Source organism: Neophocaena asiaeorientalis, unplaced genomic scaffold (assembly GCF_003031525.2).
Source record: "Neophocaena asiaeorientalis asiaeorientalis breed wild unplaced genomic scaffold, Neophocaena_asiaeorientalis_V1.1 scaffold371, whole genome shotgun sequence".
In the NCBI taxonomy this organism is placed as follows: domain Eukaryota; kingdom Metazoa; phylum Chordata; class Mammalia; order Artiodactyla; family Phocoenidae; genus Neophocaena; species Neophocaena asiaeorientalis.
Genome location: NW_020172369.1, coordinates 301,674 through 327,800, shown reverse-complemented (window position 1 = coordinate 327,800; position 26,127 = coordinate 301,674). Strand labels below are relative to the sequence as shown.

Sequence of the window (26,127 nt, the reverse complement as noted above, 5' to 3'; positions counted from 1 at the left end):
CTAAAGTGCAGATAGTGGTGATTCTTCTACCTTTAAGTTTCTCTTGCTCCACATATGCCTTGATTTATGATAAGAACATCACTTAGAAGATTGTGCAGATCTGGGATTCTGGGGTTGGGGAGATGCCTTCCGCATGAAGTTTTGGGAAATGACCCTCTAAAGATTCTTCATGGAAGATCCTGCAGTCATGAGGACCCAGGGATGGTCCAGGGCCTGCCCAGCTGACACTTGATGTTTAGCCTCCAAAATCAGTAGTTTGTTAAGTCCTTCACCCAGTGGGAAATAGTTGGCCAAGGCTAAGAAGAAAAGTAAATAAATAAAATAGAATAAAATAAATAAAATAAAAACACACATACAGAATCATGTTCTTAATTACAAAGGTCAATGCTTATTAAATCCAAATGACTTCTTCAAATAAGCCATTCGGAGCTTATATCATTAAACATGTAGTGAACCTAAAATTCCACTTTTGAAAAGACAAAAAAAAAATCTCTCTTTAGCAAAAGAAAAAAAACCAACACAAAAATTCTCTTCCAAACTCTCTGTCCAACGAATGAGAATTCTTTTCCAGAAATCTGTCCAGTGTGCTGCCAGCAGCGATGCAAGTTTCCACATCCTGTTCACGTAAGCAGGATAAGGCGAAGCAGCTCTTGTTGGTGAACTCCACCAGTATCAGGTGAGTATTTACCCCATTGTGGTCAAGTCAGAGAGCCCCTACGACTCCAGGAATGAGTTAGAATGGAAAGTGGAATGGACTGGGAAATCATCAACTTTTCTCTCCCTTTGAAAACTTACTCTGGACTTACGATGCCTACCTCTCCACTGCCTGGAGAGAAAAGAGGACTTTGGGGAAGAATCCCTCACAGCGCCTTTCCTTTGAGCACACAGGGCCCTCATGACTCCCAGTCAGTTGCCTACAAGCGGGATTCAGCCCGTAGCAGAGATATGACATGTTCAACCAGCTATTTGATGTTTCGAGGACGTATTCTGGCAAAATCTACAGCTTTTGCACATAATTTAAGTACAATGACAGAAATTCATAGTGACTTTTGTGAGGATGGGGACAAGAGGGCTGTTGTTTTTCCTCAAACTTGTTTTCTGTATTACCTATCAACATGTAACACGTATCTGGAAAATAGTATGGTTTTGTATCCCTCCTTATCTAGAAAGGAGAGAGATTGAGAAAACTGACCATATATTTGCTATATTGCAAATAGAAATTTCTGGTTGATATGTGTATCTCAAGAAAAATAAGGGAATCCTTACAAGCTATTGCTTTGTCCTTGTGGAAGGAAAAATCAAACTCCACACAGCCTCCAATCTCTTAGCATTCTGAGAATCTGGATCAAAGAAATCAGTAAAGGAATTACTCTTCTTTTTTTCCTTCAGTTTATTTAGATAAATGAGATACGAGAAATGTTTATCCCAAAAATAAAATTCCTGAAATAAATGAACACACTTGCCAAACACAGGGAAAATAAAACATAAACCTTGCAACTCTAGACAAAACATGTCAGTAGCTGAAACTCATGATGGCATGTCCTCTGATTTTGGCTAGACATTTATTTGGCCCTGGATCCAGACATATTTATCTGGGCTCATGTCTAGTTAAATGAAGGTTAAATTAGATGTCTTCAGTGGAGCATTATAAGACAAGCAACTGAATCTTTCTGGAAAGAATATGTGCAATGAGATTTATGGAGAGCTCATTAAGATGACCAAATGAATATATATTGAAAATGCAGTTGCAGAAAATAAGGTAACTAGTGTCCTGGAAAAGAACTCTTCAGACAAAGCTCATTATTCAAACACAGGTTATAAATGACAGAATCCCTGAGCCACAAAGAACAACTAGAGGGTATGTAGAAGACAGTTTCAAGTTACGTATTAGAAGACAACAGGTACAAGGAAAAAAATTTTAGGACTTCTACTGTATTTTTATCTTCTTAATCCAAACTTTATTTTTGTCTCTGTTTTATAAAGTATAAAACAGATTAATATACATACATGTACATATTCTAGAAATGCATAAAAACTGAGTGTGCACGCTCAAAATTTTTGAACTAATAGTGTTATATGACACAAACTAATCAGGTTGTGGCACCACAGGTTGAATCAAATTCCTACTCTGGACCAACTGTCACCTGATGACATCACTAAGTTCTGTCAGCAGCTTTCACATCCACGTTATGTCCAATGAGGCTTTCCTCACCATTTCTCTTCTTAGACATGGCCACTCCCACTCTTTGACTTGAAAATTCCCATTTGGCTTTTCTCCACAGTCTCAGGGAGACACTGCTGTCAGCCAGCCAGTTAACCCGTCTTAATGTGGAAAGAGCTGCAGATTGAGGTAAGGGGGTCTGGACCAGACAGGCTGACTGGCCACACTCAGCTCAAGATCTTAGTTTCCTCATCAGAAAAATGGGGATCATCATATCTCCTATTAGGAACAAATTAATAAAGTATGTGAAAAATGGTTTTCAAAGCATAAAATATTAGGAAGATTGTTGTTGCTTTTGTCGTGGTTACTATTAAATCACAATGTAACTTCCTCCTCAGTACTTCTATAGACACCTCACTAACAATATTTAGAGGACAAGAAGATGCAAATTATCCCAAACTTCTCAGACTAATTCCACTTATTATTACCATGATAAATGTAAGTCCTTAAAAAAAATTATTCTGTGTGAAGCAGTAATGAACCATGTAAAAAGAAAGACAGCACTTTCTTTTATCCCAAGCTCATCCAATTAGTTACAAGTACATTGTAATATTTGTGGACAATATGGGGCTTTCTCCACTTTCTTCTCTCTTCCTTTGTTCATTTCTGCCTATTTCTCTGTCCTCTCTAATAGAAACTAGCTAAACTGTACAAAACAACAACAAAAAAGGGTATAAAAGTAAAGTTCAATACTAGCAATTGCACTATTAGCTTTGGAGGAATTAAAAAATTTTAGAAGGATGGTATCATATTCTATTGATGTCTTGACTCCTTTGCCTCTAAACAGAGACGTAGGGGATGATAGTACTTTATTGCTTTCCAATCTGTTGATGAATACTTTTCTCTTAATGTGACCCAAGTGCAGGGCCTTTGAAAGAGTCTGGCTCTCTGGATCCTGCCCCAGTGAGGCTCTTGCTGGCTTATTGTTCAGCAGAGTCTTCCAGCTTCCCCTTCACCTGGTGCTCCCTGGCCTTCTCTGCAGTATTCCATTCACTGGCTCTGTCCTCCACCCCATCCTTTCCTGCCCTTCTTCCTCATTCTGACAACCAGACCCTACTTTCACCTCTAATTTTATGCATCAGCTCTCAAATTAAATTATTTGTCCAGGATTCTCTTACCTAGGGGTTGCCCACAGCTTTGTATCCTATAGTCTCCTTCACTTTCCTCCCCAGGAACCCCAGGAGTCCCCATAGAGATTCCCATCTCCCCCTGCAAGAGACTACAGAGTCCTATATTCCAGATTCCCATGTTAATTCTTTTCTTTTAATGAACACTGATTAATAAAGGTAATGTAATAGCTTGTGCAGAAGGTTACCAAATATACAAAAACTGACTATGTAACTAGTTTAAAAATGAATAATATTCATATGACTAGTCAAAGCTTTCATATTTTTTGGTTCCTTTGAGGCATTCCCACAGAGAATCATTATTAAAAATCATTATTAAAAGCTAGACACCACAAGCACAAGCACATGCAATATAGATGTAGTCCCTAAAATTTTGGATGCAATGTCTTAAATTTTAAACATTGTAATGATGATCATTTTTTAATGTACAGAAATATTGAATCACTATGTTGTGCACTAGGAATTAACACAGTGTTGTAGGACAATTGTACTTCAAAAACAAACAAAACTCATAGAAAAAGAGATCAGATTTTTTGGCTACCAGAGGCAGGTGGTAAGGGGGAAGAGGAATTGAATGAAGGTGGTTAAAAGGTAGAAACTTCCAGTTACAAGATAAATAAGTATTGGGGTTGTAATATACAAGATTTAATAATTAGTACTGCTGTGTGTTATACATGAAAGCTGTTAAGGGAGTAAATACTAAGAGTTCTCATCACAAGGAAAAATATTTTTTCTTTTTCTTTTATTTTGTATCTCTATTAGATGATGGATGTTCACTAAATTTATTGTGAAAATCATTTCATGATGTATATAAGTCAAATCATCATGCTGTATACCTTAAACTTATACAGTGTGGTATGTCAATGATACCTCAATAAAACTGGAAGAAAAAAATTTAAGGATTATAATTAATGTTGAAACTTGATAAATATAGAACTTATAGAAGTAAAGTGTAATTACTGGTGGATTTAATCATAAGTTTTCATAAAACTACAAACATCTATTTTTCTAGGTAGATAGTTAAGCTATCATTCAAATCCTTGGAATAGGAGCACTCAAGGTAACATTAATCCCCTCAGAAACTGTAGTTTTTATTAAAATTTCTCCTGGTGATAAACCTCCGACAAGCATTTCCCTTCCTTCTTTGAACTTTAGCCTTATGGCCTTGGTAGGATTTCACTTAAGCTTTACAATTAAATTTTATCTAAATGTGCCCCAAAGTACTGACAACTCTCCATAACTTTGTTAGCAGTAGACTGGGCAAAATCATTTTTCCTCATTTCAAAAAGCAGGAGATTCTGTACATCATCTTTATGTCATAGATATTTAAGGGGTTTTCTTTCTTCCCAATATTCAGACTCCCTAGACTTCAAATTAGGTCTTATATTTGCCAAAGCTGAAACTGCTCGAAGTCAAGATTTGACTAGTTATGTCACAATGCTCTATCTGATTTGACTAATTATGTCACAATGCTCTATCTGTTGGGACATTTGTAAACCCTGGAAAAAGTGAATAGACATTCACAAGTTATTATAGGTGACATCTAATAAAAAATGGAGAAGGAGCCAATTAATCCTACATGAGGCTCATAAAGAAGATATTTTTGTAAGTTAATAGGATAATTTTGAGGCTCTTGACATGGGGGGAGGGATGGTTTAAGTTCTTCACTGATAAAGAAACTGCTGAAACTTTAAAAGGATTCGGCAGAGATTATCCTCAAAGAAGGATGATAAGAAAAATAACAAAAAATTGAATTGGCCTTTGAATGCTAAATCATCGGTTGCCCCATTCTTCCATACATAAAATACATTTAGAACTAGTTCCTATATTATGTCTCATAAACCATAATATAAATAATATAAATATAATATTAAATCCAGATATTTCTAAGTTTATGAAAACTTTATGCAAATAGTTCTTTTCCCCTCAACTCCATGAATTCCATTGATAAGATCAACGTCAAGAAGTGCAACATAATCAAGGAATCCAATAGGTATTTTCCACTCTAATCACTATCCCTTATGCCAAGGCTAACATCCACACAGTCAAAGTGAGATGAACCACTGTTCCAATTCTTTTTTTTTTAACATATTTATTGGAGTATAATTGCTTTACAATGGTGTGCTAGTTTCTGCTTTATAACAAAGTGAATCAGTTATACATATACATATGTCCCCATGTCTCTTCCCTCTTGCATCTCCCTCCCACCCTCCCTATCCCACCCCTCAAGGTGGTCACAAAGCACGGAGCTGATCTCCCTGTGCTATGTGGCTGCTTCCCACTAGCTATCTATTTTATGTTTGGCAGTGTATATATGCCCATGTCACTCTCTCACTTTGGCCCAGCTTACCCTTCTCCCTCCCCGTATCCTCAAGTGCATTCTCTAGTAGGTCTGAATCTTTATTCCCGTCTTTCCCCTATGTTCTTCTGACCATTTTCCTTTCTTTCTTTCTTTTTTTTTTAATATTCCATATATACGTGTTAGCATACAGTATTTGTTTTTCTCTTTCTGACTTACTGCACTCTGTATGAAAGTCTCTAGGTCCATCCACCTCACTACAAATAACTCAGTTTCGTTACTTTTTATGGCTGAGTAATATTCCATTGTATGTATGTGCCACATCTTCTTCATCCATTCACCTGTTGATGGACACTTCAGTTGCTTCCATGTCCTGGCTATTGTAAATAGAGCTGCAATGAACATTTTGGTACATGACTCTTTTTGAATTATGGTTTTCTCAGTGTATATGCCCAGTAGTGGGATTGCTGGGTCATATGGTAGTTCTACTTTTAGTTCTTTAAGCAATCTCCATACAGTTCTCCATAGTGGCTGTATAAATTTACATTCCCACTAACGGTGCAAGAGGGTGCCGTTTTCTCCACACCCTCTTCAGCATTTATTGTTTGTACATTTTTTTATGATGGCCATTCTGACTGGTGTGAAATGATATCTCATTGTAGTTTTGAGTTGCATTTTCTAATGATTAATGATGTTGAACATTCTTTCATGTGTTTGTTGGCAATCTGTATATCTTCTTTGGAGAAATGTCTATTTAGGTCTTAACCCAATCCATTATTGGATTGTTTGGTTTTTTGTTACTGAACTGCTTGTAAATTTTGGAGACTAATCCTTTGTCAGTTGCTTCATTTGCAAATATTTTCTCCCATTCTGAGGGTTGTCTTTTCGTCTTGTTTATGGTTTCCTTTGCTGTGCAAAATCTTTGGAGTTTCATTAAGTCCCATTTGTTTATTTTTCTTTTTATTTCCATTTCTCTAAGAGGTGGGTCAAAAAGGATCTTGCTGTGATTTATGTCATAGAGTGTTCTGCCTATGTTTCCCTCTAAGAGTTTGATGGTGTCTGGCCTTACATTTAGGTATTTAATCCATTTTGAGTTTATTTCTGTGTATGGTATTAGGGAGTGTTCTAATTTCATTCTTCTACATGTAGCTGTCCAGTTTTCCCAGCACCACTTCTTGAAGTGGCTGTCATTTCTCCACTGCGTATTCTTGCCTCCTTTATCAAAGATAAGGTGACCATATGTGTGTGGGTTTATCTCTGGGCTTTCTATCCTGTTCCATTGATCTATATTTCTGTTATTGTGCCAGTACTATACTGTCTTGATTACTGTAGTTGTAGTATAGTCTGAAGTCAGGTAGCCTGATTCCTCCAATTCCGTTTTTCTTTCTCAACATTGCTTTGGCTATTCAGGGTCTTTTGTGTTTCCATACAAATTGTGAATTTTTTTGTACTAGTTGTGTGAAAAATGCCAGTGGTAGTTTGATAGGGATTGCATTGAATCTTTAGTTGCTTTGGGTAGTTAAGTTCATTTTCACAATGTTGATTCTTCCAACCAAGAACATGGTATGTCTCTCCATCTATTTGTATCATAGTTTTATTGATCTTTGCTATCGTTTCCTTCATTTCTTTTTCATTTACTTCTGATATGATCTTTATGATTTCTTTCCTTCTGCTAACTTTGGGGTATTTTTGTTCTTCTTTCTCTAATTGCTTTAGTGTAAGGTTAGATTGTTTATTTGAGATGCTTTTTTTTTTCTTAAGGTAGGCTTGTATAGCTATAAACTTCCCTCTTAGTACTGCTTTTGCTGCATCCCATAGGTTTTGGGTCATTGTGCTTTCATTGTCATTTGTTTCTAGGTATTTTATGATTTCCTCTTTGATTTCATCAGTGATCTCTTGGGTATTAAATAGTGTGCAGTTTAGCCTCCATGTGTTTGTATTTCTTACAGATTTTTTCCTGTAATTGATACCTAGTCTCATAGTGTTGTGGTCGGAAAAGATAGTTGATACAATTTCAATTTTCTTAAATTTACCAATGCTTGATTTGTGACCCAAGATATGACCTATCCTGGAGAATGTTCCATGAGCACTTGAGAAGAATGTGTATTCTGTTGTTTTTGGATGGAATGTCCTATAAATATCAATTAAGTCCATCTTGTTTAATGTATCATTTAAAGCTTGTGTTTCCCAAAATTGAGCTATTTGTAATGAGGTGGATATACCTAGAGTCTGTCATACAGAGTGAAGAAAGTCAGAAAGAGAAAGACAAGTACCATATGCTGACACATATATATGGAATTTAAGAAAAAAATGTCATGAAGAACCTAGGGGTAAGACAGGAATAAAGACACAGACCTACTAGAGAATGGACTTGAGGATATGGGGAGGGGGAAGGGTAAGTTGGGACAAAGCGAGAGAGAGGCATGGACATATATACACTAACAAATGTAAGGTAGATAGCTAGCGGGAAGCAGCCGCATAGCACAGGGAGATCAGCTCGGTGCTTTGTGACCGCCTGGAAGGGTGGGATAGGGAGGGTGGGATGGAAGGAGACGCAAGAGGGAAAAGATATGGCAACATATGTATAACTGATTCACTTTGTTATAAAGCAGAAACTAACATACCATTGTAAAGCAATTATACTCCAATAAAGATGTAAAAAAAAAAAAGCTTATGTTTCCTTATTTCTATTTTGGATGATCTGTCCATTGGTGAAAGTGGGGTGTTAAAGTCCCCTACTATGATTGTGTTACTGTTGATTTCCCCTTTTATGACTGTTAGTATTTGCCTTATGTATTGAGGTACTCCTATGTTGCATGCATAAATATTTACAATTGTTATATATTCTTCTTGGATTGATCGCTTGATCATTATGTAGTGTCCTTCTTTGTCTCTTGTATTAGTCTTTGTTTTAAAGTCTATTTTGTCTGATATGAGAATTGCTACTCCAGCTTTCTTTTGATTTCCATTTGCATGGAATATCTTTTTCCATCCCCTCACTTTCAATCTGTATGTGTCTCTAGGTCTGAAGTGGGTCTCTTGTAGACAGCATATACACAGGTCTTGTTTTTGTATCCATTCAGCCAGTCTATGTCTTTTGGTTGGAGCATTTAAACCATTTACTTTTAAGGTAATTATCGGTATGTATGTTCCTATTACCATTTTCTTAGTTGTTTTGGGTTTATTATTGTAGGTCTTTTCCTTCTCTTGTGTTTCCTGCCTAGAGAAGTTTGTTTAGCATTTGTTGTAAAGCTGGTTTGGTGGTGCTGAATTCTCTTAGCTTTTGCTTGTTTGTAAATCTTTTAATTACTCCATCAAATCTGAATGATATCCTTGCTGGGTAGAGTAATTTTGGTTGTAGGTTTTTCTCTTTCATCACTTTAAATATATCCTGCCACACCCTTCTGGCTTGCAGAGTTTCTGCTGAAAGTTCAGCTGTTAACCTTATGGGGATTCCCTTATATGTTACTTGTTGTTTTTCCCTTGCCACTTTTAATATTTGTTCTTTGTATTTAATTTTTGATAGTTTGATTAATATGTGTCTTGGTGTGTTTCTCCTTGGATTTATCCTGTATGGGACTCTCTGTGCTTCCTGGACTTGATTAACTATTTCCTTTCCCATATTAGGGAGGTTTCCAACTATAATCTCTTCAAATATTTTCTCAGTCCCTTTCTTTTTCTCTTATTCTTCTAGGACCCTTATAATTTGAATGTTGGCACATTTAATGTTGTCCCAGAAGTCTCTGACACTGTCCTCAATTCTTTTCATTCTTTTTGCTTTATTCTGCTCTGCAGTAGTTATTTCCACTTTTTTATCTTCCATGTCACTTATCCGTTCTGCCTCAGTCATTCTACTATCGTTCCCTTGTAGAGAATTTTTAGTTTCATTTATTGTGTTGTTCATCATTTTTTGTTTGCTCTTTAGTTCTTCTAGGTCCTTGTTAAACATTTCTTGTGTTATCTCCATTCTATTTCCAAGATTTTAGATCATCTTTACTATCATTATTCTGAATTCTTTACCAGGTAGACTGCCTATTTCCTCTTCATTTGTTAGGTCTGGTGGGTCTTTGTCTTGCTCCTTCATCTGCTGTGTGTTTCTCTGTCTTCTCATTTTTCTTAACTTACTGTGTTTGGCGTCTCCATTTCACAGACTGCAGGTTTGTAGTTTCTGTTATTTTTGGTTTCTGTCCCCAGTGGCTAAGTCTGGGTCAGTGGGTTGTGCAGGCTTCCTGGTGCAGGGGACTAGTGCCTGTGTTCTGGTGGATGAAGCTCAATATTGTCTTTCTGGTGGGCTGGTCTACATCTGGTGGTGTGTTTTGGGTTGTCTGGGCCTTATTATGATTTTAGGCAGCCTCTGTGCTAATGGATGGGGTTGTGTTCCTGTCTTGCTAGTTGTTTGGCATGGGGTGTCCTGCACTGTAGCTTGCTGGTCTTTGAGTGGAGCTGGGTCTTGGCACTGAGATAGAGAACTCTGGGAGATTTTCGCCGTTTGATATTACATGGAGCTGGGAGGTCTCTTGTGGACCAGTGTCCTGAACTTGCCTCTCCCACCTCAGTGGCACAGCCCTGACGCCTGGCTGGAGCACCAAGAGCCTGTCCTCCACATGGCTCAGAATAAAAGCGAGAAAAAAGAGAAAGAAAGAAAGAAGGTAAAATAAAATAAAGTAAAGTAAAATAAAATAAAGTTATTAAAATAAAAAAATTATTAAGGAAAAAAAGATTTTTTTAAGGAATTAAAAAAAAATGGGCAGACAGAACCCTAGGACAAATGGTAAAAGCAAAGCTATTATGACAAAATCACACACAGAAGCATACACATACACACTCACAAAAAGAGAAAAAGGGAATATATATATATATCTCGTTGCTCCCAAAGTCCACCTCCTAAATTTGGGATGATTCATTGTCTATTCAGGTGTTCCACAGATGCAGGGTACAAGTTGATTGTGGAGATTTCATCCGCTGCTCCTGAGGCTGCTGGGAGAAATTTCCCTTTCTCCTGTTTGTTCACATAGCTCCTGGGTTTCAGCTTTGGATTTAGCCCCGCCTCTGCGTGTAGGTCGCCTGAGGGTGTCTGTTCTTCTCTCAGACAGGACGGGGTTAAAGGAGCAGCTGATTTGGGGGCTCTGGCTCACTCAGGCCGGGGGAGGGAGGGGTACGGATGCAGGGTGAGCCTGTGGCAGCAGAGGCCGGCGTGACATTGCACCAGCCTGAGGCGTGCCGTGCGTTCTACCGGGGAAGTTGTCCCTGGATCACGGGACCCTGGCAGTGGGGGGCTGCACAGGCTCCCAGGAGTGGTGGTGTGGATAGTGACCTGTGCTCGCACACAGGCTTCTTGGTGGTGGCAGCAGCAGCCTTAGCTTCCCATGCCCGTCTCTGGGGTCCGCACTGATAGCCGCAGCTCACGCCCGTCGCTGGAGCTCCTTTAAGCGGTGCTCTTAATCCCCTCTCCTCGCAAACCCGGAAACAAAAGAGGGAAGAAAAAGTCTCTTGCCTCTTCGACCAGTCCAGACTTTTCCCCGGACTCCCTCCGGGCTAGCTGTGACTTACTAGCCCCCTCAGGCTGTGCTCATGCCGCCAACCCCAGTCCTCTGCCTGGGATCTGACGGAAGCCAGAGCCTCAGCTCACAGCCCCGCCCGCCCCGGCGGGTGAGCAGACAAGCGTCTCGGGCTGGTGAGTGCTGGTCGGCACAGCTCCTCTGTGCGGGAATCTCTCCGCTTTGCCCTCCGCACCCCTGTTGCTGCACTTTCCTCCATGGCTCTGGAGCTTCCCCCCTCCGCCACCAGCAGTCTCCGCCCGTGAAGGGGCTTCCTAGTGTGTGGAAACCTTTCCTCCTTCACGGCTCCCTCTAACTGGTGCAGGTCCCGTCCCTGTTCTTTTGTCTCTGTTTTTTCATTTTTACTTTTGCCCTACCCAGGTACGTGGGGAGTTTCTTGCCTTTTGGGAGGTCTAAGTCTTCTGCCAGCGTTCAGTAGGTGTTCTGTAGGAGTTGTTCCACATGTAGATGTATTTCTGATAAATTTGTAGGGAGGAAGGTGTGCTGGTCGGCACAGCTCCTCTGTGCGGGAATCTCTCCGCTTTGCCCTCCGCACCCCTGTTGCTGCACTTTCCTCCATGGCTCTGGAGCTTCCCCCCTCCGCCACCAGCAGTCTCCGCCCGTGAAGGGGCTTCCTAGTGTGTGGAAACCTTTCCTCCTTCACGGCTCCCTCTAACTGGTGCAGGTCCCGTCCCTGTTCTTTTGTCTCTGTTTTTTCATTTTTACTTTTGCCCTACCCAGGTACGTGGGGAGTTTCTTGCCTTTTGGGAGGTCTAAGTCTTCTGCCAGCGTTCAGTAGGTGTTCTGTAGGAGTTGTTCCACATGTAGATGTATTTCTGATAAATTTGTAGGGAGGAAGGTGATCTCCGCGTCTTACTCTTCCACCATCTTGAAGCTTCTCTATGTTTTAATTCTTACAAACACTCACTATTGGTGATGGAGTTTAAAAGAAGATATACATACATTCAATTTAAGGTGAGTCAAAGAAGAGATGAAGAAAGTGACAAGCAGAAAATGAAATCCAATTTGAAAGATTTATAATCTTTAAATTATTTTCTGTAAAACAACTTTTAAAGTAAAAATATCATTAAAGAAATATTAAGCACCACTTTTTTGTGAGCAGAAGTACTTAGGAACTAAAACACAGGAATAGGAACCAAATTACAAGAATTATGGCCTGAGATATAGTGTAATGTTCATTATTGGCATTCTGGTCAGGATGGAAAGAGAATGAACGGGAGTTAAAGGACCAAATCTTCTGCTCGCCTCTCCTTTTTTTCCTACTTAATAACCTGAGTAGAGGAGAAATATAGTAAAGAAAAAAATGTGAGAAACTAGTGGAGATAAGGAAATAGAAAGAAACTGGGGTCATGGCTGGTGAGCATAATCCATCAGATCTGTTCCTTCCAAGGGAACATATCAGTAAATTTCTTCCTAACAGTACATCAATCATAGGTGAATCTAAGCAGATGGGCACCACTTTCTATTAACGTCCATGTGGGTTATTTTTAAAATATCTTTTTAGGGCTTCCCTGGTGGTGCAGTGGTTAAGAATCTGCCTGCCAATTCACAGAACACAGCTTCGAGCCCTGGTCCGGGAAGATCCCACATGCCGCGGAGTAGCTAAGCCCATGCACCACAACTACTGAGCCTGTGCTCTAGAGCCCGCAAGCCACAACAACTGAAGCCCATGTGCCTGGAGCCCGTATTCGGCAACAAGAGAAGCCACGGCAATGAGAAACCCGCACACCACAATGAAGAGTAGCCCCCACTCACCACAACTAGAGAAAGCCCGCGCACAGCAACAAAGATCCAACGCAGCCAAAAACAAATAAATAAATAAAATAATTTTATTAAAAAAAATATATATATATATATCTTTTTAATACCAGTGTTTATCCTTGTCAGCTAGCTAATATGGTTATGACTCACTTTATTATCAATTTACTTCACACCAAAAAAAGATTACTGTGATATAGTGGAGATAATTAGGCAAAATATGTGTTTCTTAACTAATTGGCAAGAATGTGTAATTGATTTATCATCAATATTAAAAATCTAACACCACACGTTTCTCACTATTCCATTTAAAAGGTGAGACAGGTACAATTGATAACTATATATTCTCTCTCTCTCTCTCTCTCTCTCTCTCTCTCTCTATATATATATATATATATATATATATTGCTTAAGTAAAATTCAAACTTTCATTCCCAATATTTCCCTTATTAATAGTAATAATAACAGAAATAGCCAACACATATATAGCACTGACTACATATGTACTAACATATAAATCTATTCTAAGCACTTTACATCTATTAGCTCATTTGATCTTCACAACAACCCTGTTAGGCAGATACTGTCATTATTTCTGTTTTACAAATGAAGAAACTGAGATACAGAGAAATTAAGAAGCAAGCCCAGAGTTACACAGTTAGTAAATGGCACAGCTGGGAGTGAAGGGCAGCCAGTATCGCTCCAGACTGTGCTCTTAACATTTACACTATGCTACTTTACAAAAGACTCATATAAATATGCATTCACATGCACACAAATGCTCTAAAAGTCTTAATTTTTACTAGTCAACTTATTCTGTTTCCTGTGCTTTTGCATATGTTGTTCTGTCTACTTAGAATGTGCTCATCTCCCATTCAGAAACTCCTACTCTTCCACCAAGTCACAGCACAAATGTCCCCTTCTCCAGGAAATCTGACCCAGCTTTCCTACACTGTGAGAGGCTCTCTTCCCTTGCTCCATGGACTTTGAGCCGTTTTTCCTATGTGTATCACAGCCTTCATATTTGAAGAGATACATAGTAATACGTGGACTGTCAGACAAGAGCACTAGATCCCTAAGAGCAGGGACACCGAGCATTTTTCATGTGGGTATTCCCCAAGCTGAGCTTGATTCCTGACATGAAGAAAGCCTAGCCAGGAAGAAGGAAGGGGTGGAGACACACAAGCATGCGTCAAATGGTCTCCAGGAGAATTATGGATGAGACTCCAGCACAAGCCCTGCCACCATGCTGAAATCCATTGTGATGGCATTGGTGACCAAGTAGATAAGCAAAGGTCTCCCTCACATAGTGGGGAAGAACTCTGCTCTCTTCCACCTCTTTCCACCATGTGCTGTGTTTTGTTACCCTGGTTGCTCCTCAGGCATTGCCAGGAGCACCTGGAATGGGGAACCGCCACCTCTATCCTGCAAAACCCAGTAAAATAAATGCAGCCTTTAAACCACCTGAATATTCCAGAATGTACCTAATTAATTCAGCAACTAAAAATATGAGTTATCTAATAGCCTACCATACCATAAATTAAAATTTGTATTCTATGCTCAATGCAATGATGGTTGAGATCCATTTACTCATGTAGGTATAAATCAGAATCTCAATTTTTAAAAGTAATTTAGTTTTAAGAAATGCGATGTCTATGCTTACCTCTTTGTGATATCATATTGGAGACGGTTAGAAAAACATGACAGAATCCCAGCCTTCAAGGAGCCTACAATATCTTAGAAAGATGACACATAGATTAAATGTCAAAACAAAAAAAATTTATGGTAATCCTAAACAGTATTCAGAAAAGGAAAGAACAACAGTGGAATGGTCCTAAAAGCTTCATGAAAAGGAATGTATTTCACACTAAAATCAAGAAAAATTAAACATTAACATTATAGCTAATTTTTTGCCTAGACATGGGCGAGACTAGAGTACAGATCTGCCAGGTGTCTAGTAAAGTATCAGCTATTTATATTAAACATGTCTCTCTTCTTTACCATAAGAGATCTCTGGATGTTCTGATGCTATTTATTTCACTCTTCCATCTGACTTCTAGAGCTAAGAAGTGGTTCACACAATGTGTCACACCTGGAATTTCAGTTATAGACAACAGGACTTTTTAAAAAGACAATGCAAATTTATCATCTTATAGCTTTGCAGGTCAAAAGTCTGAAATGGATCTTAGGGACTAAAATCAAGGTGTCAGCAGAGCCGTGTTCCTCTTAGAGATGGACTAAAAGCAAGGTGTCAGCAAAGCTGTGTTCCTTTCAGACGTTCTAGGGGAGAATCTGTTCCCTGCCTTTTCCTGCTTCTAGAGACCATCCACATTTCTTGGCTCGTTGTGACCCCTTCCTCCATCCTCAAAACACATTAATCCAACCTATCTTTCTGTCTTCACATGTCCTCTAACTTTGACCCTTCTTCCTCCCTGTTACATATAAAGACGCTTATGATCACATTGGGCCCACCCAGATAATCCAAGATAATCTCCTCATCTCAAAACCCTTAATTTAATCATGTCTGCAAATTTCCTTTTGTAAACTAGTATAAAGACCTGTAAACTAATATAGCCACAGATTCTGAGTATTAAGATGTGGACATCTTTGCTGGGTGTGTGGGAGGAGGGTGGTGGCATTATTCTGTCTATCACACCTATGCTTCCAGACTTGATGGTCACCCTGGTTTTTAAATAAAATTGGTGCATTTAGAAATTACTGGACTTCTTGATAGGTATAGACAACAATATTATGACAGAAAAAACATGATGATACCCTTATCTGAGTCTATCGACATATGTTTCCTTGGTGTCATGGAATGAATGTTTGTGTCCCTCCGAAATTCATATATAGAAGTCCTAACCCCTAGTGTGGCTGTATTTGGAGATGAAATTTCTAAGGAAGTAATTATGGTTAAATGAGGTCATTATGGTGGGGCCCTGATCTGATAGGATTAGTGTCCTCATAAGAAAAAAACACCAGAGAGTTCATTCTCTCTTTCTCTGTATGCACACAAAGAAGAGGTCAAATGAGCACACAGTGAGATGGCAGCTGCCTGTGAGCCAAGAGAAGAGGCCTCAGAATGAAACCTACCTTGCTGGCATCTCGATCTTGGACTTCCTAGACTCTAGACCTGTGAGAAACAAATTTCTGTTGTTTAAGCCACCCAGTCTGTAGCATTTTGTTATGGCAGCTCAAGATGACTAAGACACTTGGTAATATTAAAAGAAAATGTTAATATGTAGACATGTGTGGCTGACAAGCATGGGGAAGAAGGCCAAGGGAATATAAATCCAATAAGTTATTAAAAGCAGTTGCACTTCTGCTCTGTGGTATGTGCTTTCAGTACTCTGGGGCTACAGACAGGCATTTCCTCAAGAGACAGAGCATGACGTCATGGAGATATCAGTGCTCCATCCTGCCGCTGAGCCCCTCTTTTCAGTATGTGCGTATACTCTTCTCTTTTGGAGTGTTTTGCTTTTGAAACGCAGCACCTCGATCTTTTTCATCATCACCCTTGGGCTTCGGGGGTCATTCTGTCTTGATCCCAGAGAGCAGTGAGTATTTGCCACAGCATTCTTATCACCACCACCCCACGGGTCAGCAGAGAGGGGTGGGAGTGAAGACCCAGCTCACCTGCCTCAGGATGGAAAAACGCTGTGGGATGAGGCTCACCTCCATGGCCTTGGCCTCCTCCCCTATCCATCCTGGTTCCCTCACTCCCTCACCTGTGTCCATGGGAGTCTATCCTTAATAAATTACTTGTACATGAACCCTCTTCTCAGGGCTGCCTTCTGAGGAACCTGATGTTAGAAACCCTCTGAATTAAACCTGACAAAAGGACCTCTTAATAGAATAATTGTTTATTATTTTTGCACATTAAAAAAGGCGTTGTGATATCTAGTCCAAATGTGGCCCCAATGGACCAGGCCCCCTGGAGCCACACTTTATGTGGTCTCCTTGCACGTGGAATCTGGGTTGATCTAGCACTCACAGTAGCCAATAGAATGAGGCAAAAGGGATGCTGTGCCATTTCCAAGCCCAGCCTTGAAGAGGACTGGCGACTTCTTGTCTCCCTCTTGGAATACTGCCTTTTGGAAAGCTTAAACCGCCATGTAAAACGTCTGACTGCCCTGCTGAAGAGAGCACATGGAGAAACCCCATGAAGAGAAAAGGGCCCTGAGATGTACAGAGAGAGGAGAGAGAAAAAGGCGGAGTGGTCCCAGTGACCTAGTTAATCCAGCTTTCCCACCAAGAGGTCAGCCATTTGAGGGGTCATCAAGGCTACTCCATCGCAGTCAAGAACCAGATGACTGCAACATCATGTGAAGCAGAAGTGTCACCAATCTGAGCCCTGTCAACCCACAGAATCATGAGTCATGATAAAATGGTTGTTATTTTAAGGCATTAGGTTTAGGGAAGGTTTGTTATTCAGCAACAGATAACCAAAACAGAAATATATGTTCTTTGTAAACAAAACCAAAACAGAAATACAGATATACTCAAACTATAAAGAGGAAAACTAAAATGGTACATAATCCGTAAACCGGGAGATAAGCTCTGTTAACATTATACTGCATTACACTGTATTTCCTCAAAGACTTTTTCCTATGCATACATTTTCCCACATGATTTGTGTTAATACCGTGTACACAATTTGTATTCTGTTTGTTTGTTTGTTTTAATTTGGCAGTATATTGGAAATATTTTCCAATACCCTTATAATTTTTAAACATGAATAATTTAGGGACTACCATATGAATGTTCAATAATTTATTCAAACATTCTCTTAGCGCTCCTTTCAATTGTCCACTTTTGTAGTATAGCCCAGATGAGCCTCTTGACACTGAAATCCTTGCTGCATCTCAGATTATTTCCTTAGATTCTTAAAAGTGGAATTAGTAGATCAAAATACGTAAACTTTTAAAAGTTCTAGATGTATCTTTCCAAACTACTTTCCAAGAAATCTACAACAATTTATCCTCTACCAGTAGTGAATAACAGGGCTAATCTCTTAGTATTCTTAGCAGCAATGAGTAGAATTAAGTTGAGTGTTTTTTTTTTATCTTTATCAGTTTGAAAGACAAAGAAAAGATATTGTTGTCTTCATTTGCATTTCTTTGGTCATTAGTGAAGCTAGACATTTTTTTCAAGCTTTTAAATCAGTGGTTTACATTGTCTGTGAATTCTTCCCATCCTTTCCTATCTCCCTATGTAATTCTCAGTTCTCAATTGTCAATTTGTATCAGTTTTTTAAAAAATATATACAAATACTATAAGATATTAAATCTTGGGGCTTCCCTGGTGGCGCAGTGGTTGAGAGTCCGCCTGCTGATGCGGTGGACGTGGGTTCGTGCCCCGGTCCGGGAGGATCCCACATGCCACGGAGCGGCTGGGCCCGTGAGCCATGGTCGCTGAGCCTGCGCATCCAGAGCCTGTGCTCTGCAACGGGAGAGGCCACTGCAGTGAGAGGCCCGCGTACCAAAAAAAAAAAAAAAAAAGAAAAAGATATTAAATCTGTCAGAGTATAGACAATATTATTTTTCAATTTGTTATTTAGCTTTCAATTTTGCTTAAGATGTTATACATATAGATGTCACTTTAAGTAGGTAAAATCAAACTATCCATACTTTTCTTTATGTGGGAAAAAAAGCCCTTTTATAGTTAAACATAAAATAAATTTGCTCAACAGGAAGTGAATTTCCTATTTTGTCAGGCTTCCCACAGAGAATTATTGGTAACTTTCCTTCCTTAAACAAAACAAAAAAGTTAACACATTCGTAAACACTGGGAGTTCCAAGTTTAAACAATGGATAAATATTGTACACAAACTGTGAAGTTAAACATTTCACTGAGGAAACACTACATCTCAAAAAGCGTGTGGATCATCTAGAATCAAGGCAGAAAATCTCTCATCAAACACCCAAGCAGCATGCTGAGCCTCTGAGTACACATTAATCCACTCAGCTGGCTCAGGCTCTGCGTGATGATTGGAGAAACAACAGCAAACTCACTCATCTACTTGATTGTCAATGTCATGGGCTAACCACAGACAACTCAGTAATTGAGGCTCTTGCTACCTTGAGACCAGGGGCTCTCAGCCAGGGGTGATTTTGCCCCCTTGGGGACATTTAACAATGTCTGGAGACAGGGCTTCCCTGGTGGCGCAGTGGTGAAGAATCCGCCTGCCAATGCAGTTCGAGCTCTGGTCCAGGAAGTTCCCAGCAAATAAGCCTGTGCGCCACAACTACTGACCCTGCACTCTAGAGCCCATGAGCCACAACAACTACTGAAGCCCGCGTGCCTAGAGCCCATGCTTGGCAACAAGAGAAGCCACTGTGATGAGAAACCCGTGCACCACAACGAAGAGTAGCCCCCACTCGCTGCAACCAGAGAAAAGCCCATGCGCAGCAACAAACACCCAATGCAGCCAAAAAATAAAATAAAAATAAAAATAGTTCTTTAAAAAAAAACAGTGTCTGGAGACAATTTTGATTGTCACAACTGGGGGAAGGTGTGTATCTAGTGTAGCTACTAGAAATCAGTATCTACCAGTATCTGCTAGTAGTGTACCTACTTGTACCTAGTTGGTAGAGGCCAGGGATGCTGTTAAACATCCTACAATGCACAGGACAGTCCCACCCCATCACCTCTTCCCACCCCAACCCCAATAAAGAATCATCTAGCCCTAAACGGCAATAGCGCTAATGTTGAGAAACTCTATTCAAGACCAAGTCAATAGAAAGAAAGTGAGCGCTTACATCTCCTCTGTAATTATATTTGCCTTTCAGAATCGTCCTGTAAATTCTCATATGGCTTTCACCATCAAAAGGCAGGAATCTATGAAGTAAAACATATGTGATTAGGCCTTAAAAGCCCACATGTCAACTGCACTGGTGTAAGGTTTCCTTAGCAAAATCTCGGAGGCTATTTACTCTGGGATCCCACAGAGCATCCTTACTGTACAGTCACCACTTTTGTTCCCAGTGTTGCCAACCCAAAATCTGTGATAAAAATTTTTGACTCTGCACCTGGGTGATGACATAAGAGATTTTCGGGCTTTAGGTCCCTGTGAGTTATTTTCAATGCGTTGCAAATACCTCATGCCATCACCAGCCATGTGGAGGATTCTGATAGCATCCTGCTCTGTAAAGTATCCCTGAGAGATGAGTCCATCAAAGAATTCCCCTCCTGTAGCCAACTCCATCACCATGTAAACTTGATCTTGGGTCTCAAAGATCTCCAGGAGCTGGACGATGTAATGATAGCTAACCCACCACAGGATGGAGAACTCAGATTCACACGCCTCTCTGCCTTCTCTCATTCTGGTTTCCATCACTTTTATTGCAAAAGGTTTCTTGGTGGTCTTCTGCTCCATTCTGACAAACTTGCTGAAACTGCCTGTCCTGATAAGAGCCTTGATATCATATCTGTTGGAAGAAAGACCAAATAAATCTGTTACCCTCTGAAGTGATGATTTTTAAAATTATTTAATTAGATGCTTTATATCATCCTTTCGAGCTTTATATTCCCCCCATCCAATTTCCTTGCATATCTGTGTTCATTATTTTTGAAAGTTACCCCAAATCCTCTTTTGAAATGGAGGCAAGTGATATAAAAGTAATTAGTTAGTAGAAAGACAAATAATCTTAATAACAATAGCTACCATTTATTACACATTTATTATGTGCCAGGAATTATATATTTTTTAAAATCTTATCCTATAAAATTCCTGCTGGGTGATATTAAAAAGTTAAGTGATTTCCCAAGGCCACACAGATTGTATTGATAGTTGCAATAGATGGTATTTAAATCCAATTCCTTCAAATGCATTTCTCCAAAATTTCCTTGAAGAATTTTGGGGCCTCCATCTACCATTTTCTTTCCTCCCTCCAACTCTTGTTTTTATCATTCTGCAACAGCAACCACCAAACCAGGTGGAGAGAATAAAAAAGAAGATTAGTCCTATTTATAACTTCTCCAAAGATGGAGGAAACCATATCAGGAGACAGGGTACAAAGAGTAGGCTTCCTCACGTTGCTAGACTGTGAGCTCTCAGTCCCAGGCATAACTCGTATCTCACCCAAGGTATCACCCCAAATCGCCCCTCAGTAGATGTACCATTGCGAAAGTCAGCATGGTTGCGCTATTATAAGTGCAGCTTTCAGAAGACAGGTGGCGATGGTGTCAGGACCCCCTTGCAGCCAGCAGCTCTCAATAGATCCCCCTACCTGACGCAACTGTGCTTGCAATTTTACACAGCCAACAAAATTTTAACCTGGGATGTATGTCAGTAATGTGTAAAGTAATCATCTCTCAGAAAGACCAGGAAGTCAGCTAGGATTTCAAAGGCTAGGGATCTTAAACTTTAGTTACCTGTGTTAATGTCTATGTAAATTTAAGAATCCTATCAAAATTTAACCTTCTATCTTTATTTAAGAAATGTTGAGAAAGTGCTTGACTTAGAATCATGATTTTAAGCTGGAAAGAATATTAGAGAATGATTTAATCCAACACCTCATTTTACAAATGAAGACATTTGAAGATCAGGTTAGCTGATTGGTTGTTTAATTTGTGGAGTGAGGATCAGAACCCAGGTCTCCTTACTTGCATCATAATTTGGTGCTTTTCCCACTTTACTAAAACTTCTCCCAGGTAAGAATGCAAGTGAATGGCATGTACTCAAGGAGGACACAGGGAGAAGGTAATTCTTTAAGTCACATACTGAATACCAAAGATTCAAATGCAAATATCAGTCTGTACTTTAAACAGCCTTACTTCTTATTGCTGAGTTTATTCTTCCTGTAGTTTTTTTCATTTGTCTACTTACTTATTCCTTATATTCCTGTGTTTACTGAATAAAAATGGCATTTGGCTGTACCAGCTTACAGAAAATAGCTTTGTTCTATATGGTGCATTTAATTTTCTGGCCAATTGCCTTATCAAAACAGATAGCAATTTAGTAATCTTAAATGGATTCTGTCCCCTCTTCTCTTTCCAACTCTGCTTTTTTTATTCACATGCACTCCCAGTGTGATTTTGAAGATAATCACAGGCATTTCAAATTCTGTTGCTTTGCAGACCAACACATTACCTCTAATGTGGATGAGAGCACTTTGCAAATACTAATTTATGACTATGCCCTCAAAACCGCAGGAAAATTCATTTGCTCATGGGATTAATCATCAGCTATCAGACGAATTACCATTTCTGAGGAACTACACTCTCACTCAAATAAAAGGAGTGTTATTCAACACTGTTACAAGCCTTCATAAACCAAATGCTTAAAAAAATGTCAGTAATTTGGCATTGGAAGAAACAGTAAGCTTTAAGCCAAAATTTATAGTGCAAATAAATGCTTTCAGATAACAAACATCCCACAACAAAAGCCTGAAGCTGTGGCCTTGCTTGTGAACCCTTGATGGCCATGGATGGTGACTATTTTTAAGAGGATGGTGACAATTTTTATGACAATGGTGACTATCTTTATGACTTGGGTGACTATATCTTGTGTAGCGCCTGGCACAGAGGGGACAGCAATAAATGTTGAATGAGAGAACAATTCACTGAATGAATATTATTTCCAAATTATCGCCTTATTTTGAAAACATTAAGAATGGAATCAGGCATGGGAGGATGCATCTACAAGGCCAACCCACCTCCTCCATTTCCACCCTCCACTCCCACCCTCTCACAAAGCAGCCTCAAAGTCAGGTTTGTAGGTCATGCAATTTTACGTCATCCCAGAGATTATAAGAAACAAAATTATTACTTTGACCTCAGCTGCCACAAACTGAACATGATAAAAAAAATGAAACATGGAAACAATAATAGTATCGCAACCGGTTTGACAGAAGCTATTGTAATGAACTCCCAAGAAGAAAGTGAATATAGTCAGACTTAAATTCTATCATCTATCATTTGGGCTCACAATGGAGAGGAAAGACAACTGTGTTCTAGACCCATTTCTGTCACCAACTTGGATAAGTCACTTAATCTTTTGGGGCTCAATTCCTCATTGGTTAAGGAAGAGCCTTTAGTTAGTCTCTAAAGCTTTCCAATATTGAGATCCTCTACTTCTATGACTTTGTCATAATCTAAGGGCCTGGGACTAACCTGGAGGTGGAGGTTATGAGGGTGGATAAAGACTAGACCAGACCCCCTGGCCACAGATGACCAGAGATGCCACCCAATCAATTCAGTCTTGACAAGACCCCATATCCCCTCTGATTCAAGTTCAGTTGCATCAGCCAACTTTGTTCTTCTCTAAGCTTAGCAGATACTAGACTAATCCTCAAGTCATCCTTGTACCAGAATTTCCCAAGGATGCCAGGAAATGGCTCTGCATAGACTCTGGTCAGAACACTGTGATGAGGTGAGCGTATAATCCTAGGACTAGAAGTGTCCCTGAGAATCCAGTCAAGCCACCTACTACTGTGTCCAACCAAACGCTGCAGAGTGGAGGGGATTCCATGATGTCCTTCCTCCACCTGGCCAACGTGGGGCACCCTGAGGAAATTCTTTCTCAGGCCAACCAACCGGCCAGACTTCCTTGTTCATTTCTTACATGGTCATCTTATGAAGACAATAACAGTATCTACATGAGGACCTGCACCATGCACTGTGCAGCATCGTTTACATATATTACTTAATCATCCTCACAGCATTCTTACGAGGCAGCTATTATTATTATTCCCATTTTACAGAGGTGGAAATTGAGGAAGGAAAAAGGCTAAGGAACATTCCCAATGACACACAATAGAAAAGACAGGAGTGGATCTCAAGTCTGGTTGATTCAAAGCCCTGTTTCTATTACCACTAATTATGATCTCCTTTTCTAGAACGTAACAGAAGATCCTTCACACACCCCAGCTCCAGTGTATGTATTGCAAGTCCCCCCAGGGCTCTGAGGTCAGGGATTCTCTCCCTCTCCTCCCTGCGGCTCCTACTTCTTCAGTCTTTTTTTTTTTTGGCTGCATTTTTATCTTTGGCTGCATTGGGTCTTCATTGCTGTGTGCGGGCTTTCTCTAGTTTCAGCAAGTGGGGGCTACTCTTTGTTGCGGTGCGCGGGCTTCTCATTGCGGTGGCTTCTCTTGTTGCAGAGCATGGGCTCTGGGTGCGTGGGCTTCAGTAGTTGTGGCTCGCGAGCTCTAGAGCACAGGCTCAGTAGTTGTGGCGAACGGGCTTAGTTGCTCCGTGGCATGTGGGATCTTCCCGGACGAGGGCTCGAACCCGTGTCCCCTGTATTGGCAGGCGGATTCTTAACCACTGCGTCACCAGGGAAGTCCCTACTTCTTCAGTCTTGAACTTTCCCTATCTTCTGCACTTCGCCCCTCTTTCAAAGAGAAATTGCACTGGACACTTGCTAAAAACATCAAGGAAGACTTTATTCCAGACTATTGCAAGAAGGGTCAAAATTACTGCGATGGGAGAGACTGAACTCAACTGTTGAAACACAAGGCAAGAGAGTTGTAAGGCTGGAGTGAACTTGTAGGAAATTGCTCAAGGGCATTAGGGGAGGAAGGGGTGTCATGGAAGTGAGATTCCTACCCTCCCAAAGACACTGGTAGATAGAGCCTCGATCTTTCTTTGATTACATTTCAAAAGGTTGGCGCCCAGGTCCTTGAGAAAGACATTCCTGGGTTGTAAAAGATTTACATCTCAAAGGGCAGAGACGATTTAGGGAGGTCTGAGGCCTTTGATCAGAAAGAAGCGTAAGGTCGGGTCAAGTCGGGGGGAACTCTAAGGGCGCCTCGGTCAGCGGTTCACCTTGCTCAGCCCAGCCCCTCCGCCTGCGGTTCACGTCCCGCTTTACCTGGGGAGGACCCGGGGTCGAACTTGGCGCGGAGGCGGGCCACCTGCATCCTTAGAGACTCCGGGGCGGCCTTGGCCTTGACTCTCCCGCTCGACCCGGGCCGGCTGGCGCCACAACCCATGGCCACGGCAGGGAGCGGGGCCCGAGGCTCCCGGTGCCGGCGCCCACTTATCCCCGGCTAGCCGAGGGGGCAGAACTGAGCCCCCGGCGCAGGGGCCCTCGTTAGAAAGAAGGCCCGGCCTACAGTCCGGCCGCCTTGATCCGCACTAACCACTCATCCATAGTAGAGCTTGACTGGTAAAAACAAAGTGGGCGAGAAGTCAGGAGCCTGGGCCTAATTCTCAAGGGCTCAGTTTTCTCATCTGTGAAATGAGGACGTGAACATGTAAAGTTAAATAGTTTATAAAGGAGATCTTCCTTCTAAAGGACTTTTATGTCTCCAAGGCAGAGCACACTCATATCCAGATGATATGAACATTAAATATAATATTTTTAAGCTCTAAGAGCTTATAATATTTAAAGTATAAAATATCACTGTCCTCTACTGCATTAATTGAGCACACTAGTCTGTGTCTGGCACTCCACTAACTCCTACATCTGTAAGAGACATGAGCCTCACCCTCTGAGTGATGCATCTGAGACAGAAACCCATCCCAATACACTTTGCAAATACAAGGGTAAAATCTGTGGGGAAAAAAATAGTATTAATTATGTATAATATTAATTATTAATTGTAATTATTATATGATATATCATCTATTTTATCTAGTTCATCCTTGTGTTCATAATTATTTATACATGAGTATATGTTATACATATCGTTTTAGTAAATGATATTTTATGTATTGGTCAGGTATCAATATATTGATTATGTATAATTTACATTGATAAATTTTATATAATTGATGTGTGGGGAGTGAAATTCAGTCAAAACCAGCCAGGCACGTCAAGATCAGGTACCCCTCAGAGGTTGAGGAGCCAGAAGTGAGGGCCAAGTCTCCCAGTCTAGTGCTGTTTCAATGGTCGTATCCTTTCTAATTTTGTTTAATGTTTAGTTTGGCTTAACAGAGCCAGAACACTATTCCCAAAATTTTAGATTCATTGAGCCTGGGAAAAAGACCAAGAAGTTGCATTTTTAACAAACCAGTGTAAAGTGGTCTGTAAACCACAATTTGAAAATATTGTTTGAGACATTCAAATGTAAAAGTCATTAAAATTTAAATCAAAGAATCATAACCATATTCAGTGCTATTGCCCATAAATGGCAAAACTGGGCACCTAAACAGTAAATTCACAGACCCACCCAAATGCCATCATCTCCAGGGAAAACAGATATGAGGTAGCCAGCA

General features: G+C 40.2%; 1 protein-coding gene across 1 annotated transcript; it reads right to left on the bottom strand.

Moving 5' to 3' along the window:
- Positions 1-24,899, bottom strand: PSKH2 (protein serine kinase H2). The gene is given in 8 exon segments (XM_024731735.1): positions 1-263; positions 266-296; positions 19,725-19,832; positions 19,835-19,953; positions 19,956-20,055; positions 20,057-20,393; positions 24,256-24,328; positions 24,779-24,899. Coding segments are annotated over 8 exon segments (1,152 nt in total).
- Positions 24,900-26,127: the final 1,228 nt, after the last annotated feature.